This window comes from Cryptomeria japonica, chromosome 7 (assembly GCF_030272615.1).
Source record: "Cryptomeria japonica chromosome 7, Sugi_1.0, whole genome shotgun sequence".
In the NCBI taxonomy this organism is placed as follows: domain Eukaryota; kingdom Viridiplantae; phylum Streptophyta; class Pinopsida; order Cupressales; family Cupressaceae; genus Cryptomeria; species Cryptomeria japonica.
The window spans coordinates 203,018,016-203,034,874 of NC_081411.1; the positions used below are offsets into that span (position 1 = coordinate 203,018,016).

The window sequence follows — 16,859 nt, forward strand, 5'->3', positions numbered from 1 at the left end:
TTTTGGCCAAATAGCAGCCACAAAAATTTGTGGTAACCTCAAGTTCAGCAACATGAGGTTTACAAAATTCAAAATTTGGCAAGTGGCAACACATGTAAAGATTTACTTCCAAATATTCATATTCGCAGAGGGGTATTTCAGGGTGATTCCTTAACAAAATAATCTGACTTGCCATCCACCATATACTGTGAATCCATCTGGAATGGATAAACTAAATACCTTCACATCAAGTGAATTCAGCCACATACAGTAATGTCGCTATTGAACAACACCATGAAGACCATGCAATTTTTATTTCATCAAAACTTTAAAGTCCAACACCATCCACTGATTCTTTTTCCTAGTTAAATATGATTCAGAAAGACTTCAAGTAAAATCAATCTATAAAAAAATTATTTCGTAGAATTAACTGCTACTTTGTCATCTGATAGTGCAATTGTCATTGCTACCCTCTCATCTGGAAATGCAGTTGTCCCAGTTTCATAAACAGTGCTTCCAATTCTAGTTGGAGGCCAGTAGCGGAGTACAGATCTTCCTAGGATATTCTTCATAGAAAGCACCCCCCTGAAAGATAAAAGGAAATAATATTGAAAAAACTGTTTGGAGTCACACATCCTGATCCTCATGAGAAAGAAGCGATGAATGAGAATTGAAAGAAAATAAATTTTGTAAAACTTTACAAACTAAATTAGTTTGACACAAGGTAGCCATATGCATGTTAGGGAGTTTGACATAGGGTACCCATCATTAAGAAATGACATTTAAACAGCTTAAGGAAAGATGACCATGGCTTTTGTTGTCAAGCATCCATTTAACTTCTAAATAGGACAAAGGTATCATCAAAGTAATCACCCCAAGAAATGTTGCGACCAAAAATTACAAGTATGCCCAGCTTCACAGTAAATGCTATATTTAGGCTCCAATTCAAATATCCTTCGATAATAAATATAAATCTTAAGCTATCCCATATAATCATATTTTAAGATTGCTTAGAGAGTATTGTGAATGCTCAGTATCTTGACACTTACTGTTATGAATACTGTCCTTGAAGTGTCATTCCTAACACCATTCTTTGAGGTTCTTAAAAAGATACAAAGTAAGGATGCTATGTGATTTTGATGGCTACTAATTTTCCCTTAATATTGTTGTTGATTGAGATTTGGTCTGGAATAAATCCTTATGCCTTTTTATATTATAATCTTTTTCTGTATTTTCAAATTTTGTAGAGTATGCAAAACTATTGCTAGTGACCATGGGTAGTCTACGCATATGTTCTCTAATCAATATTTTCTTATTTTTATGTCATTATGTGCCTTTTTAAGAATGTGGGCATGGGTGAGACCGATTCTTCTATGGAGGATCCTTCGATCTTAAATGCTTTGATTGATATGTTAAAAAATGGACAAGGGCAACAAATAACTATGATGGTCCATGAGGTAAGATTGAAATTTGTCTTTTATATGCTAAATTATCTTATTTTCCCTATTATATTATCTTAATTTGTGTTTGTGGAATGTAGGCCATCTCAAAAGTAACTCCATCTTGTGTGAATCTTGTTGGCATGAAGGATCCAACTGTGCCCTCCAGTACATATACTAGTATGCCAGTGGTAAGATTCAATCATATGTTTGTGTGGGTTTGATTACATTATTGTCACCTATTATACCATTCTAATATTGTATTTGTTTCTTATAGGATGTCTCAAGGATTACTCCAACAAGCACTGATGTTCCTAATGTGGGTTCAGTTAGAATTCTACCACCAACATCCAAACAAGTTTCCTTGAGGAGTCTCATAGATTCCCAATCTAGAATACTAAGGCTTGTACCAGATACTCCTGAAAATATTCCAATTAGACAAGAAATAAGCGAACAAATTCAGTTATGGGAAAGGGCATTATTGGAGAGTGCAAGGCCTAGCTCAGATGAATAGGTAAAATTAATTATATATTTTCATTTTCATAATTTAACAATTAATTATTTTTAATTGTGTTTTCCTTTCTTTAAACACTGTGATTAGAACTATGGATACTGTCAAACAGTCTTTCTCTTTACTGTCTGACCTTCATTCTTGTTGACTACTACAACTTGAACAATGATGTCTCCAAGACTGTCTTGGATCATCTTCATACTACTAGCTGCTTGGAAATAGTTTTATATTTTGGTTGGGTTTCTAACAATTTCATAATCTCACTGTAAATATAGGAAATAAATGACAAAGTAGTTGATGCACCTATAGGAGCATCTACCTCAACCCAGAGGACTACAACAATATTCTCAGTGACTACAAAAGGAATGCAAGAAGTTACAATCTTGCTCACCTCAGAAGGAAATGTCTTGAAGGATGAAGTGGGGTTAAAATTCTTTCACTTTATTTTTCATCATGCTGAACAATTATTCGGCAATACCATTCAAATAGATTGGAGGAAGCAATCCAATGCTAAGAAAGACGAACTCTTTAAAGATGTCATAACAGCATTTGGAAATCTAGGTTTCCATTAGGAAATTATTGTAGATATTGCATGGAAATATATGTACTCTAAACGAGACAATTTAAGGTCGAAGCTGACAAAAGACTTGAGATATCCATGTCCAGCTTGGATCATAGACCAAGTGACATGGGAAGAACTTATGAAAGATGCCAAATTTAAGAGGAAGGTCCAGAATAATCCAAACTATAGGTCATTTTCACAAGGAGGATTGAAAAGATGCCTTCGAGATACAACAAAAGCAGCCCAAGCTAGGGTGTTAAGTATTGGATCCCATAAATTAGGATCTAGTGGGTACAATAGCATTTGTGGTGGTTTGGTGAGTGAATATTATCATCTGCTGTATTTTCTATAAAAAAAGTCATGACAAACTTGTGAGTTAATTGTATCTTATGATTCATTATACCTTATAAATTTGGTTATGTTTGTTTATGTAGGTTCACCATTTTCAAAAGGAATCTTCAGAGGAGGACCTAAAATATGCTTTATTACATGGTTCCCAAGGCCTATGACAACATATTCTAGATCGAGGGGAGAAATTAGTGAGTGGTCATGAATCTGAGGTAAGTTCTTTATAATATTATATGACATGCAATAGTTTAAGTAGAGGTTTTAAGTTATTTAAATAAGTTAAATTGTGTCGTGTATAGGAAGCCCAACAATCAAACTCATCAGGTAGTGAGCATGAAGAGGAGCTAGAGGATCATGATGAAGTTTTTGTTGCACACAATGATTCGACTGTCATTCCTGAAACTCGGGAGGAAACCATCCTTGAATTTTAGAAAGTGGGAGACAATAATATTGAGGAGGGTATTCAATGTGATGAACAATCCACACCCACAATCAGAAAAGTGCCTCATAGAAATATGAAAGAAAGAAAGAGGATGGATAGAAACAAATGAACACAAGACATATTGGCTTCCTATCATTGTTCAGAATTCATTACTATTATAAACCTAATGTATATAGCATCATATTTATTTAATGAATACTTGTGAATTTATTCACTTTTACAAATGGATTTCTGATTTCACTTTTGTTTTCTATTGAATAGTACATTATTCCCAAATATGGTTGAGAATAAATTTTGGTATTTTTTTGGTATCTCCCTCAAGTCATATTTAAGTGCTTCAGAGTTCTAATTTGACTGTTAAATTGAGTTTTCCGTGGACCAGCAAAGAGTAAACTTCATGACTAACTCAAATTTAGGACTTACTATTATGTTCGGTCAGTTTTATTATCTTTGGCTACATCTATTTTGTAAAAGGAATCATCAAGATTTATAATCTTATAAAAAAGGATAGTTCCTTAAATATTTTCGAGTTGTAAGTTTTTTGTGAGAAATTATTAAGATTGCCAAGCTTCTAAAAAGGTATGATTCCTTAAATAGAACGCCATGGCTATGTATCAAGATTTATATGTATCTAATGATGGATATGAAATGCAAGATGGAATGTCATGGATAGGCAACAACCCTCAAGACCATCCTGGGATGATTCGGGTACTGGATTATTATGCTATGTCAATACTTGATGAGAATGTTGATTGTTAGTAATTCATGCACTCTTGAATGTATTTTCTTGTCTTTTTTTAATCATGTTTGTCACCATTTTGCAAAGGCCACAGGTTACCAATTTCTTGTTTTTTTTTTTCATTTCAGGTGTTCTTAGGTCATATTGGGGCACTTGGCATTGTTTGAAATGAACTACCCCGCTTAGTTTATGTATCTCGTAAAAAGAGGTCTGGTTTCCAACACCATAAGAGAGCTGGTGCAATGAATGCATTGGTATATACCTTTCGTAGTATTCAAGTTTATTGTTTTGTAATATTGTTATAATATATATCTGCCTGTGTATCTTATTATTAACAACAATGATCATTTATATTTGAGGAATTCAGATGTCTGTTTCTGTTGTCCTTGCAAATGGTCCCTTCCTCTTAAATCTTGATTGTGATGACTATATAAATAATATTTTTTTATGCTTTACTACAAGTTATTATTTACAAAAACAAATTGGTTTTTTTTGTTTCAGGTTTGTTGGTAATACTATCTTAGTCTCTTTTTGTATCACTGTCTTATTTTGTTTCCATGAATGCATTTCCATTCTTTATTGTCATCGTCATGATGAATATTGACTACTTTATTGTCAAATGACTTAACGTTGAGACTACACTTTTGTCAAAAATGTGGATGCCCCTGTCCACCGTGCATGGATTTATTAGTACTAAAGGATTTGGCTTGTGGTGTTAAGGCAACTATGCATTTTTTGTGAAGACCTTGCTACCTTCTCCTGTAAAGAACCTTGTGGTCTCTAGGTTAGGACAGTCACCTCTTCATCATTTACTGTACTTGATGATTTAGATGCCTGCTACACCTGTATGTAAGACAAAACCCTTGTTGTATCTTTATGGCAGTGAATGTAAATCACTATGTCAATTCTTTATTGTATTTTCTGAGTTATATGACTTTGATTTGGCCTGAACTTTTGACCTTTTTGAATCTCAATCTTTGTTATGGACTGAGTTTACACTGCCATTTTCCATGCTACTATCCATTATCTATATTCATAATTGTCATAGTCCATATGATATCTCTGTAATTTCATTTCCTCAGGCATACCATGCAAGCTTTAGTCATGGTAAAGACACCAGATGGATTTATATTGTCGAGTGCATTGTATTAACTGTACAGTACCCACAAAGGAAAACTCTACCAGCCTTTTTCAAACCATCAACAATGCCGGAGACGCTGACTATTTGATCCATCTCATCGAATATCTTCTAAACAGGGTTAGTATGGGAGTTAGCTCCAACCTTAATCATAAGAATTGTTAATTTATTTTTGTGTTTTACTCATTGTTCTGTTTGTGAATGCAGTCAAAACAAGAAAAGACGCTAGAGGGAAACACTAGTTCAGAATCAGAATAGACATCCTTTATCCAAAGTGGGTCTGAATTCCTTGAATTTGTGAATAAGCATATTCAGCTGGAGATGGTAACTGCTAATTTTAATTTTATTTTGAGTAAAATATTAGTTAGCAGTATGTTGAAATTATTTATGAGGAGTCAGAGTTAAAGGTGGATGTATTTACAGGGAGATGAAGGTAACGGAGAAGCTATGCCACAAATATTGCAAAGTGTGGAGAAGGCACGTCGGATGGTTGGAGGATTATCTCTTGTACCCTTCTTGCTAGACCAGATTGAAGAGATCCCTGAAAACCGAAGTGAATACATTGAACTCTTAAGACAAATGTTTAAGCTTGTTGGGTATATCAGAAGAATGAGGTATGACATGCCACAAGAAGAAAATATATTGAATGGGGCAATTATATTGATTGTTGAAGGATCCATGATATGCGCTTCACAAATAAAGTCTACAACAATTTTCCGGTAAAATGTCTAAAATGATTAAATATCTGAATTTGGTATGAATTTTATTAGTTGTATCATCATTTATGTTATTGTAACTGAAATGATCCATATTGCAGGTTTTTGAAGGGTTTTGTGAACCACGAAGGCTTGAGCACTATTAAATTGAAAATAAATCAGCTTCATCAGGATCTTACATTGCGAGCGCTAATAGAAATACAACAGATCAGCAGCCTGTTGCTTTCTCTCCATGGAAGCCTACTTATCCAGATCATGCAGGTAAATATATACAAACCTTGCTTTTTTTAAAATTTTCAACTATATTTACATGTGTTGTTATTAGCTTAATATTCTCATGTGGGCTCATCGGCAGTTGGCATCCAGAAGCAGAAGAAACAACTAATGAATTTGCTAGACATGGAAAGAGAAAACAAGTCTCCATTGGCTGTAGTTATTTATGGATTTGGCGGCATAGGAAAGACCACCCTCGCCACCGCTGTTATTCCTGATTTAAATCTCACAAATTACAACTATTCAGGAGTTCAAATGCAAGAAGACAGCTCCAGGAACGTCATAAAATACATGTAGCAGCAAATATTGAAAGATGCCTTCCCAGCATATTATGACAGAAATTTAACATTAAGAAATAGTACTCACAACTCGAAATCTGGGTATCACGGATATGCTTAAAGACGTCGGCCTTGCATGTTGTGAGAATATTATTGATACCCTACCCCACGAAGAGGCACGCAAAATTTTATTCGAAGACCTCAATCCTGCAGACGACATGCAAAAAACCCTGCAGATTTGTGTCAAAATTTCATTAATTTTACAGGTTGTTGGTGTTTGTTTGAGTAAGCAGAATTTCATGGTAGAGAGATGCACTCAAATATTTGAAGCTTTGGAAAGAAGAAACGATATCATTGAAGAAAATTTGAGCAGATGTCTTTTCACTTTTATGTATAATGAGTTGGAAGCGTCTACACAAGAAGCATTTTTGGATATATGCTGCTCCTTTGCTAGCTGGAATCGCAACGATGTGGAGTGCATTGTTGGAGCTGAGGAGGTCACACATGTGGAAGAGGCAGCTTTGTTCAAGACGTCCGACAAAGGCAATGTTATTGTTCTTGATATCTTCCAAGCAAAAGGGCTGAGTATGTCTGAATCGAATAGAATAACTAATAAGCAATCCTGGCTCGATGTTTTATGCGACAATAAGGTATGCCTTTCCATTTGTATATACCAGTACATGGTAGAAATGTATAGTGTAGTACTAATAGTAATGAAACATGTGATATTTTAGTAGAGGCTCGATCAAATTTAAAGGAAACTGGCTTACCAGGGAGGAGACTGAACTTGCGTACGAATTTGATGAGAAGCCTAGCCTTGTGGAACAAGATAAATGTATCAGGGTCAAGCCAAAAGACACCCAAATTTAAAAAATTGAGTTTTCTCAAACTAGGTGGCAACATGTCTGGTTTATGGACAGTAAATTTGGAGTGCCTTGAGCGGTTGGCTGTGTACTATGGCCCTGTCTTTAAGGATAGTCATGTCTTATTGATCTGTTCAAAAAATTCATTGCCTTGCCCAAATGAAATGGGGCCATGTAAGGTGTATGTACTATATACTGAGCCAAAGCCTCCTCCAAGATTGTAAGATGCTAAAAATGGCTGTATCTAGTCATGTGAAGTTCGATTCTATTGTGCTCATCTATACTTGTCAAAAATGTGGATGCCCATGTCCATCGTTCATGGAGTTAGTAGTATTGAAGGACATGGCTTGTGGCCATAAGGAAACAATGCGTTTCCGTGAAGACACCGCTACCTTCTCCTGTAAAAATTAACCTTGTGGTAACCTTTCACTATGAAGACTTTGCTACCATTTCCTATTTACTGTATCCCATATTCTTTGGAGAAACACCACATCATTATGTAATATACAAAACATTGAAAATTAATATAATTATAATTGTATTTCTTATTAATATTTTTGTTATGGTATTTTGTTCAATGCTTTGTAAGAAATTAAATATTGAAAATAATTACATTGAATCTTCTCTTGCTATTTGGAAACATTGAAGGTTGAAACCTACACAAAAAAATATTAAAAAGAAATTGTTTATTTTTTTAATACATTCTGATTGAAAATTACACAATTTATTTTAAAAATAAATTATTTATTTTCAAATACATTTTTTGATATTGTCTTTCGAGAGACAATAGTTGAGGTCTAAAGACGTATTGTCTCTCAAGAGACAATATGATTTTAATCCCAACTATTGTCTGTAGAGAGACAATATGTCTTTAAATCCCAACTTTTGTCTCTAAAGAGACAAAAGTGAAATCGTCTCTACAAAGACAAAAAACTATTATTTTAAATTGTCTTTATAGAGACAATTTTAAAGATGATAATTTAAGACACTCGGTTAAAGACATTTTTTAAGAGAATACTAAAATTTTGTTTTGTCTCAAGTTGAGACAATTTGCTCAAAAAATGTCTTGAATATTGTCTTAAAACACCCCTCTATGTAGTAGTACACAAAACTAGCCTCACATGGGTTAGAACAATAAAAAAATACCTATGTTACTAATTCCTAATAATATTTTAAATAATAGAATGATTTTTTATTCTCAAATAAAATTATTTCTATTTTACTTCTAATATATTTCTTAAAAAGTGTTCCGATTAATAAAAAGCAGGTTGGTATTTCATAAAAAGTGTTATTATTTCATAGAAAGTGTTAATAAAAAGTGTTAATAAAAAATGTTAATATTTCCTTTTGTTCTCATGAATTTAGTATGAGTTCTTATGCGATATTTTTCCTTACCATTCCTAACAAACCCTTGACTATGATAGAAACTAGAAGAACCATACTAGGATTTTCTATAGAACTGCAAGAAAGGAACTCAGGAAAATCTTTAGTTTCTATCATAGTTTCATTTGTGGTTAACCTTGATTCCATAAACTTACCTTTGCAGGCATTTATTGCCTTTATTTTACAACCTACAATGACTCATTATAAATTTTTGATTTTCTTTTAAAATCATTTCAATGCTATTAAGATCTTTGGATAGAATCATGACCAATTTTATATAATTGATATAGTTTTTTCTCAAATATACAAAATTCCTCTCTGAAAAATATCTTGATGTTATCTTTTAAGCTAACTTCGATATTGACCTTATGATAGCACAAGATGGCCTTGATTTCTAGCAGCCTTATGATCTAAAAGCCACAAAGTAATTAATATATGCTATTAACTTAGAAATTGGACCTTATATTTTACACTTATTTTCTCACTAATACCTATTCTTCCTATAATAATAAACATAGATACTCAAAGAGAATATTGTCTAAAGAACTTAGAATGTGTGCAATCCTCACCGAATGAGCATCCACACCAAACATACCAACCATGTTTGTGAAATTCTGGCTACCCAACTAAAATAATTTTGTTATACATTATTCTAGTGCAACTAGAACTCCTCTATAAAAACCAAACAGGAAATATTGAGAGCCTTTTTAGTTCTTTAACGACATAGCCATGCATGCTAAATAAAATGCCCAGTAGAGATGCAATGTGCATTTTTTAATTCTAAGTGTTTAACAATAATGCAATTGCTCGGCATTCGTTAACAAATGTGAAAATGAATATTTTTCAAATGAATAGAAAACTCAAGTTCGGATTTTAGTGATATAAAATCTCGAAAACAACGATCTTACTTCTGAAAAGTAGCAACTTGTGATAGCGAGGCGGTAGTTCCAACATGCAATGGATTATATAAAATGCGAGTGATAAGTAAATTCCATATTCACTATCACAAGTTTAGTTTGGGATCCATGTGTTGTCGGTAATATATAAAATGTTACTTTACATTTGTGAGGCACTTATTCACATTATGGCTGTCATGACATGTAAATTACATTATGACAAGTAAAGACTTAAAGTGTATATTCTATGAATCTAAGGATTCCAGCTATGGAATCTGGGACTGCTCAGAAGTATCGAATAGGTATAATCATTAGAAACCACTTTAATAGAGAAACAACACCAATAGCATTCTTCTCTTTTCTCGAGGAACTATGCAATTGAACACACAAATATAATACAGTAAATCTGGGAAATAGAATCTCAACACGAATTTCCGAGTGGGCGTCTATTTATATTATTCAAAATTTTCAAGATGGTCACTGGCTTTCAAGTTCCTAGATTGTATAATAGAATCATAAAGCTGCAAAAATATAGTTATACTCCCTGGAAAGAAGGAATTCTTAGGATTTTCTCAGGCAAAGCGTACCTAGTTGCTGTATTGAGATTTATGTATCTTTTTTGAAGTACACCTTTTTATGCATTGTACAGAGCATTAATACAACTCTTTGGAATACTCATTTTAACGAAGGAAATCAGTTCAGAAATATTTGTCCTTTTCCACTGTTCAACTCATTTATTAAACAAGAAGTAGTTGCGAGGGCATAACGTAAAGTTTGTTGAGGACAAAAATATGAAAAAAAAGTTGGGTATATGAATGTATACATGGATGTGTGCAATCTATGTACTGTATGTAAGATTGGATATTGATTAATAGATTATTCTTCCTGCTTTTCGGTGGATGTAGTCAGTTAACTATTGTGTTATGGTGTTTGTTTTAGTTTCATTGTTTTATGTTTTCTCTGCTTTTTTATAATTAACAATTGATATTAGAGCTATGGTTGGCTTGAGAAGAGATAGAGGAAGAAGGAGGTAAAATTCAGAATTTGTATAGTAGTTTTACGTTCCATATTTCTTTGTGCTTCAAGCGTTGTGTACATTGGTGGGATGGCTAGATGAAAGAGGGGAATTCAATTAAAGAGGAGAATTTAGCTAAAGAGAAGGATGTTGAGATTCTTATTTACTCCTCTCTTGAGCCAGCTTTGGCACATATTGGCCAAACTGTTAATGGCTGGGAAGTTGTTGGCATTTGTGTGGTGAAAGTTGAACCCCATGATGCCTTGGTTAGAATTTTTTTGCAGAAAGGAGTGAGGTAGTAGGGAAAGGGAGCCTGAGATTAATTGTGGCTTCAGAGAGCTCTGCAAGTGGCATGGCCTTGATGAAGTGGCACTCCCATGAAGATGAGGTTGATAGAAAACACAAAGATAGTGCAAAAAATGTCAAATGTTCTTATGAGAGCGGAGATGGTAGAGAAAGAGACATCCCTATGGAAGAGGCGTAGTAGACAGAGCTGACAAGTCAGGTGAAACACACAACATGTGATGACAAACCCAAGTGCTCTTATGAAGGAGATGAGAATGGTTTGGGAGAAGAAGTGATAGAATTAGACTTTCTTTTTTATGATGTTTCAATGCAGGATGCTTATGTGGATGGCGAGTGTGGTGGTGAGAGAAAATCATAGACAACCATGGATTCAAGGGAGAGTCAATTCCCTAATGTTTGTGTTTCTATTTCTCTCACCAGTCCTTGTGGTGTGAGCTCTAGTGCCAATGTAATTGGTTAAGTTTATGGAGGAAAAACGACTCAAGTAGCTCCGAAGAGGCCATTCCTTACCTCAGGTGTGAGAAACATTTTGGCAATGAGAATGGTGTCAGAGCCTAGTGAGGTGTCCAATGGATGGTTGTGTAAAGCATCACTAGAGTTGAACAAATGCAGAGTGACCAAGACAATGTCGTTGGTTGGCCACTATGTTGGTTAGGAAATGATTCGCGAGACCCAGTGTGGAGACGATGAACTCTGTCGTCTTTATGATGAGTTGGGGCATAGGCAATATGCATGTCCGACAAGGCAAATTCATTACCCCAATCTTTCCACTATCATGAATGATCTTGTAAAGGCAGATACAACATACATTACCCCTGTGACACCTGAATTAGTTGATCAGGTTTTAGAGGAGGGGATGTTGAGAATGATGTGTAACGTGGACAAGAATATGGTCGATTCGAATGCTGGGTCTGGAAAAAATTGGGATACAGTTTGGGCTCTAAATGTCAAAGATGATTTCAAACAAATTGTGCTTATTATGGAACTTATTAGCATAGTTTCCAGGGCTTATGGTTATTTTTCTGTATTTCCTATTGTTTGAGAATGTAGTCAAGAAGGATGGACAATAGAAGTGTTTGACAAAACTTTTGAACCAAATTTGTTTTTTATGGAATACATTGATCACTGATGTTGTATTTGGAATGGTCCACATGGAAGAAAATGCTACAATGACAGCGACAGTGGTTTTATTAGTATTAATTTTGAGAATGACCAAGGTAGGAATGGTGAAAGTATCAATACATCAGCTACAAAAAAAATATCGTCATGTTATTTAGTTTTATTAATTCTAACTTTGAGTGGCGAAGATTAATTTGAAGTGTTCTTGAACAGAGTTTGGCAAAGCTCAAATCTTTGATGGGCTTGGCTCTGTAAGGATCGAAATAGAGAGTAAGGAATGCCACAATGCATGGATGTGTCAGTTGGTCTTGACGAGGGAGATTTTTGGGTATATAAAGCCAATGGTCACATGACCATTCAAATTCCCCAGACTATTCATCTCATACCTGAATATGAATGTATAAATGGATGTGTGCAATCTATGTACTATATGTAAGATTGGATATTGATTAATAGATTATGATGTAGCCAGTTATGGTGAAGCACGTAAACTGTTGTGTTATGTGTTGTTTAGTGTTTGTTTTAGTTTCTTTGTTTAATGTTTTCTCTGCTCTTTTGTAATTAACAGAAGTATATCCTATAATCAGCTTTTAAAAATCATATTAGAATTACAAAAGATGATAATTCAGGTATTGCCAAAATCATAAATTGAAAAGATATTGTTATGTTGCAGAATCACAAAGAAATTGTATTTGGCAATTCCTAAAAGTTTATAATTGTTTTGATATGTGCTATTAAGGTTTAGAAGAATGTAACATTATATGACACCTTCAAAAGAACCTTAATTATTTAGGAAGCTAGAATTACATTCTACTAGATCTCAATAGTGTTCATCAAAGAGAATGTTATTTAGGAAGATAGAATCACATTCTAGTGGATCTCAATAGCATTCATCAAAGAGAATGATCTCTATATGGAAGATGTATCTAGTTTTCATTCTTTCATATCTGTCCACTATTAATCCATATGATTGAGAAACAAAGTAACAAGATTCTATAAACACAGGCCTATTCCTATATTTGAATGCTTCTCCCTTGGTCCTTTAATGGACATTGCACTAAACCTTTTCTTTTGCTAAAGAAACATGTGATGGAACGACCTGAGAGTTTTATTAATAAACCAATTTTATTTACTATAAAACTACTTTCTTAATAATGCAAACCAGGAATACTGAATTATTTGGCAAGGGGATTAAGGAGAAAATTATTTATTTAAATGTTGGATTATTTTTTTTAATCAAAAGTGTTGAAATGTTCAGCCAAAAAGGACAATTCAATTTTTTTTGTTTACTGTTTTAAATTTAATGGAACTACTAATACTTTAGAGTGATATCCCTACTACAAAACAATTTATTGTCAAAATTAATTATGGAAAGAATATCTTCATTTACGCTTAAATGGTTAACCTTTCAATTGGTTTATGCTATTAGATATTTTTATTTTTTTGAAATAGATTTTCTTTGGGATAAATGGTTAAAGAAACAAATAACTTATGACAACGATGCCAAAGAAAATTTTAAGAACCAATGAGAAGGAAAGAAGAAGAAGAAGATGAAAAAAAAGGTGAATAGAAATAATATGAAGAGAAACCAAGTGTACAAGTACATGCATTTTACCTCTAAGAAATATAAGAGTGATTGATTCGGGTTGTTATCTAGAATTTATTAGTGGGTGCAAGTAATTGGAATCAATACTAGAAGGGGGACTACAATTGACACTAAAGTAAGGATGAGGATGAAGGATCCCTACCCAAAAGTTTTACATCCATCCTCACATATTATTACTTCTCTCATTTTTTTTGTTTGTAAACTCTTCTTATCTTTACATTCATTTAGTGACTTGTTGTTTTTATTGGTTCATGGTTAATGTTAGAACATAATGTTATTAGGGGTTGTATACCCTTATAACATTTATATGTTCTTCTAATATAAGGCTATAATACCTTATCTATTATATGCTTTATTAACCATATCTCATTTGAAATAATTGTAATAAAATAACTATTAGATTATCAATTATTTATGAATGGTTGTTATTGAAAAGTGTGACTAATGTTGCCACCCTTCATTTTCTAATTAATAGAGAGTACATGAATTTGGAGATTTTATGGTCATTAATACACATATTTTGTATGCATTTTAATAAAGTGGTGTTTTATGAGGTTTTACATTCCTAAGGGTTTTCCCTATGTATATCTTGTATAATGTGTACATTTATTGTTGTGTGATTCTCATCTTATTTATTTGTTTTATATGTTGTATCCTAAGATATTAATTTCTAACAAATTATGCAAGAGGGTTCCTATTTTCAGTAAGTAAAGATTAAGAATAATGAGCATGCCATGTCCAAATAATGCATTTTTATTTTAGTTTCTATTTCCTTTTTTCCTCCATTCTAGATAGGACATCCATGAGAGATTGTGTAGTAAATTTGTAGACCTCATAGATAGGAGGTCAAGGATGATATGACAAAATAAAGTAATTTATTTATTTTATTATATTATGTTTGTGTCCTTAAAAGAAAAAGCATTGACATAGTATACTTCTTTATTATTTCTTTTATTTTTCATATGGTAGGAAAAGTTAAAAAAAATTAAGAAAATGATTTCCACTTATATGCCTGCGTCTATGGTGAAGAGTAATGCCCAACTATGGGCTGTATTTGAAAATAATGAAACTTGATCATCAAACACATTCTTACAAATTTACATTTACACAAGTTGATTTGACTTTTTTTTTTCAAAATTTACATCATGTGTTATTTCTTTTTTATTGAATGGAACTTTGAGATTGAAAGTAAAGGTGGTCTTAATGGGAGTGTGATGTCAACAATAGAGATACTGCATGACAAAAATGAGCATTAAAATATAATATATTTTGATTTTGAACATTCATTGGGTAACAATGCACTAATGCAAGGATACTTCTGGTCTCTCTCAAATATTTTTAATCTATTAACTAGTATCACAAATATTATTTTCATACTATTAATTCATTTCTTAATTTAGTGAATTCAATTTTTTCCATTCATGTTTAAGGATGTAAGTTGTTTCTTATAGTAAAAAATTGAATCAACATTATTTGATTAATACATAATTAATGCTTATTACATAAAATTGATTTTATTTGATGAAACCTTATAAAATTAACTGTAAATTGATTTTGTAAGTTTATTTTCACCTTATACTAATAGTTTATTCTGATCTTATTGGAATAGCGTTAGGTAGAGGAGGAAAATGAAAATATGTTTAAGATTGATTTTTACTTTTCTAATTAGATGAATTCTTGATTATTTATAATCTTTTTTCAAATATATATATATATTACTGACTTTTATATTTCTGATTAGATCACTTCTCCAATAATTTAAAATGTAAAAAAAAATTCAATTTCTTTTTCAATATCAATTTAAATTGTTTTAAAATTAAAATGTCAAAATATAAATTTAAAAATATAAAAATTTAAAATTTAAATATATAATGTTCTTAACATTATTATTATTTGACAAACAATATCATTCATGATGGCTTCCAAAGTTTTGGATAAACTCCAGTTTCTATCTTGATGTCCAGCCCTCATTTTCTAAGAGTACATCCATTTTGAATTTTGAAGAAAAACGAAAAAAAATAAAAATTTAAAATTTAACCAAAAATTAACATGAATACCTTTCATCTCAATCAAAATCGGTAGGTACAAAAAGTGTCTAAAAGAACGAAATTTCATTAATGAAAAGGACAAAAGAACATTCTATTCCTATTTCGAGTCATATGTTTCACAATCTAATAAAGAAACAATTTACTCATAAAATATTACATACTATCACTTATCACGTCCATAAATCACGGCGAAAACATCATTCAGCAGCAGAGGGAGAAAGGATTACTATGACCTACTCCTGGACTATGACCTTCTTGATGACTCATCGTTAGTGGTGCTGCAGCAACATTATTCTCATTACTTCTTAGAGGCTCAACATATCCATCCTTGTAGCTTTCTGTCTCTCTCATATTAGCAGATATGTGTGGAGCAAAAGCTGGTGAGGGTAATAGGACTGTTGGATTGGGTACCTTAATTGGCCTACCTTCACAAAGTAGAATAACAAAAGAAAGCAAGGAGACAGAAACAACGAAAGCAATACCAGTTTTCATCTTGAAAGACAAAAGTATAAACTCAAACTAGCTATACTAGCAACAGGTGCAAAGACAATAGTTGGATGGGAGAAATCGCTAAGTAGCTCAAGTCGTTGCATTTCTCTATATTCTGGCATACTATTTATAGACTTATTTGGCTCAAGATTCTTTGTAAAGGCACCAGTATAACACATGCGCAAGAAATTTTCTATTCCGAAAGAATCAAGCAGCATTTATCCTACTATATTACTACTAAGGTTAATTAATAGAAATGCTTAAAAATAGAAGATGCAATTAGTACTATATTACTACTAATGTTAATTATGTTATGCTTATGTATTCCAAGATGCTCAGGACCGTCAAATCCCAAGGGAGGAATCCTTAGATTCTTTGAGTATTTTTAAAATATTGATTGAGAGCTCATAACAGCAAAGAAATGAATATGATCCTCACAAACATATACTTTGTTAATCTCTCTATGTTTTTTCTAACCGACAACACATGCATCCCAGAGTCTCCTACTAATATTTTAATTGTGCTTTTAGAAATGTGAATATACCCTCCCTAGCATTTACTATTATATAATTCTGCTGCATGTTCAAGCGACTTGGTTGTTTCAGGAATCTTTATTTCCAGTTTTTAATTCGTCTTTACAAATTTTTAAATCTAACCTTTCTCTGGCAATTGACAAAAATAACATACCTGCTCTGTATTTCAAATACAA

The 16,859-nt window shown here is 32.6% G+C and overlaps 1 protein-coding gene and 1 long non-coding RNA gene across 2 annotated transcripts; both read left to right on the plus strand.

Annotated features, from left to right (window-relative positions):
• Positions 1-1,703: 1,703 nt before the first annotated feature.
• On the plus strand, positions 1,704-3,452 carry LOC131050688 (uncharacterized). The gene is made up of 3 exons (XR_009106998.2): positions 1,704-1,932; positions 2,926-3,051; positions 3,139-3,452. It is a non-coding gene; the product is annotated as an uncharacterized LOC131050688 (long non-coding RNA).
• Positions 3,453-5,984: 2,532 nt separating this feature from the next.
• Positions 5,985-7,769, plus strand: LOC131050691 (uncharacterized). Its single transcript, XM_057984901.2, has 2 exons — positions 5,985-7,075; positions 7,163-7,769. Exons 1-2 carry the CDS (start codon positions 6,539-6,541, stop codon positions 7,178-7,180), a joined length of 555 nt encoding a protein of 184 aa, XP_057840884.2. The 5' UTR covers positions 5,985-6,538; the 3' UTR covers positions 7,181-7,769.
• The last annotated feature ends 9,090 nt before the right edge of the window (positions 7,770-16,859 follow it).

Excerpts from the sequence above, each read along its gene's own strand:
- LOC131050691 (XM_057984901.2), top strand. The coding sequence starts at position 6,539 with ATGCTTAAAGACGTCGGCCTTGCATGTTGTGAGAATATTATTGATACC.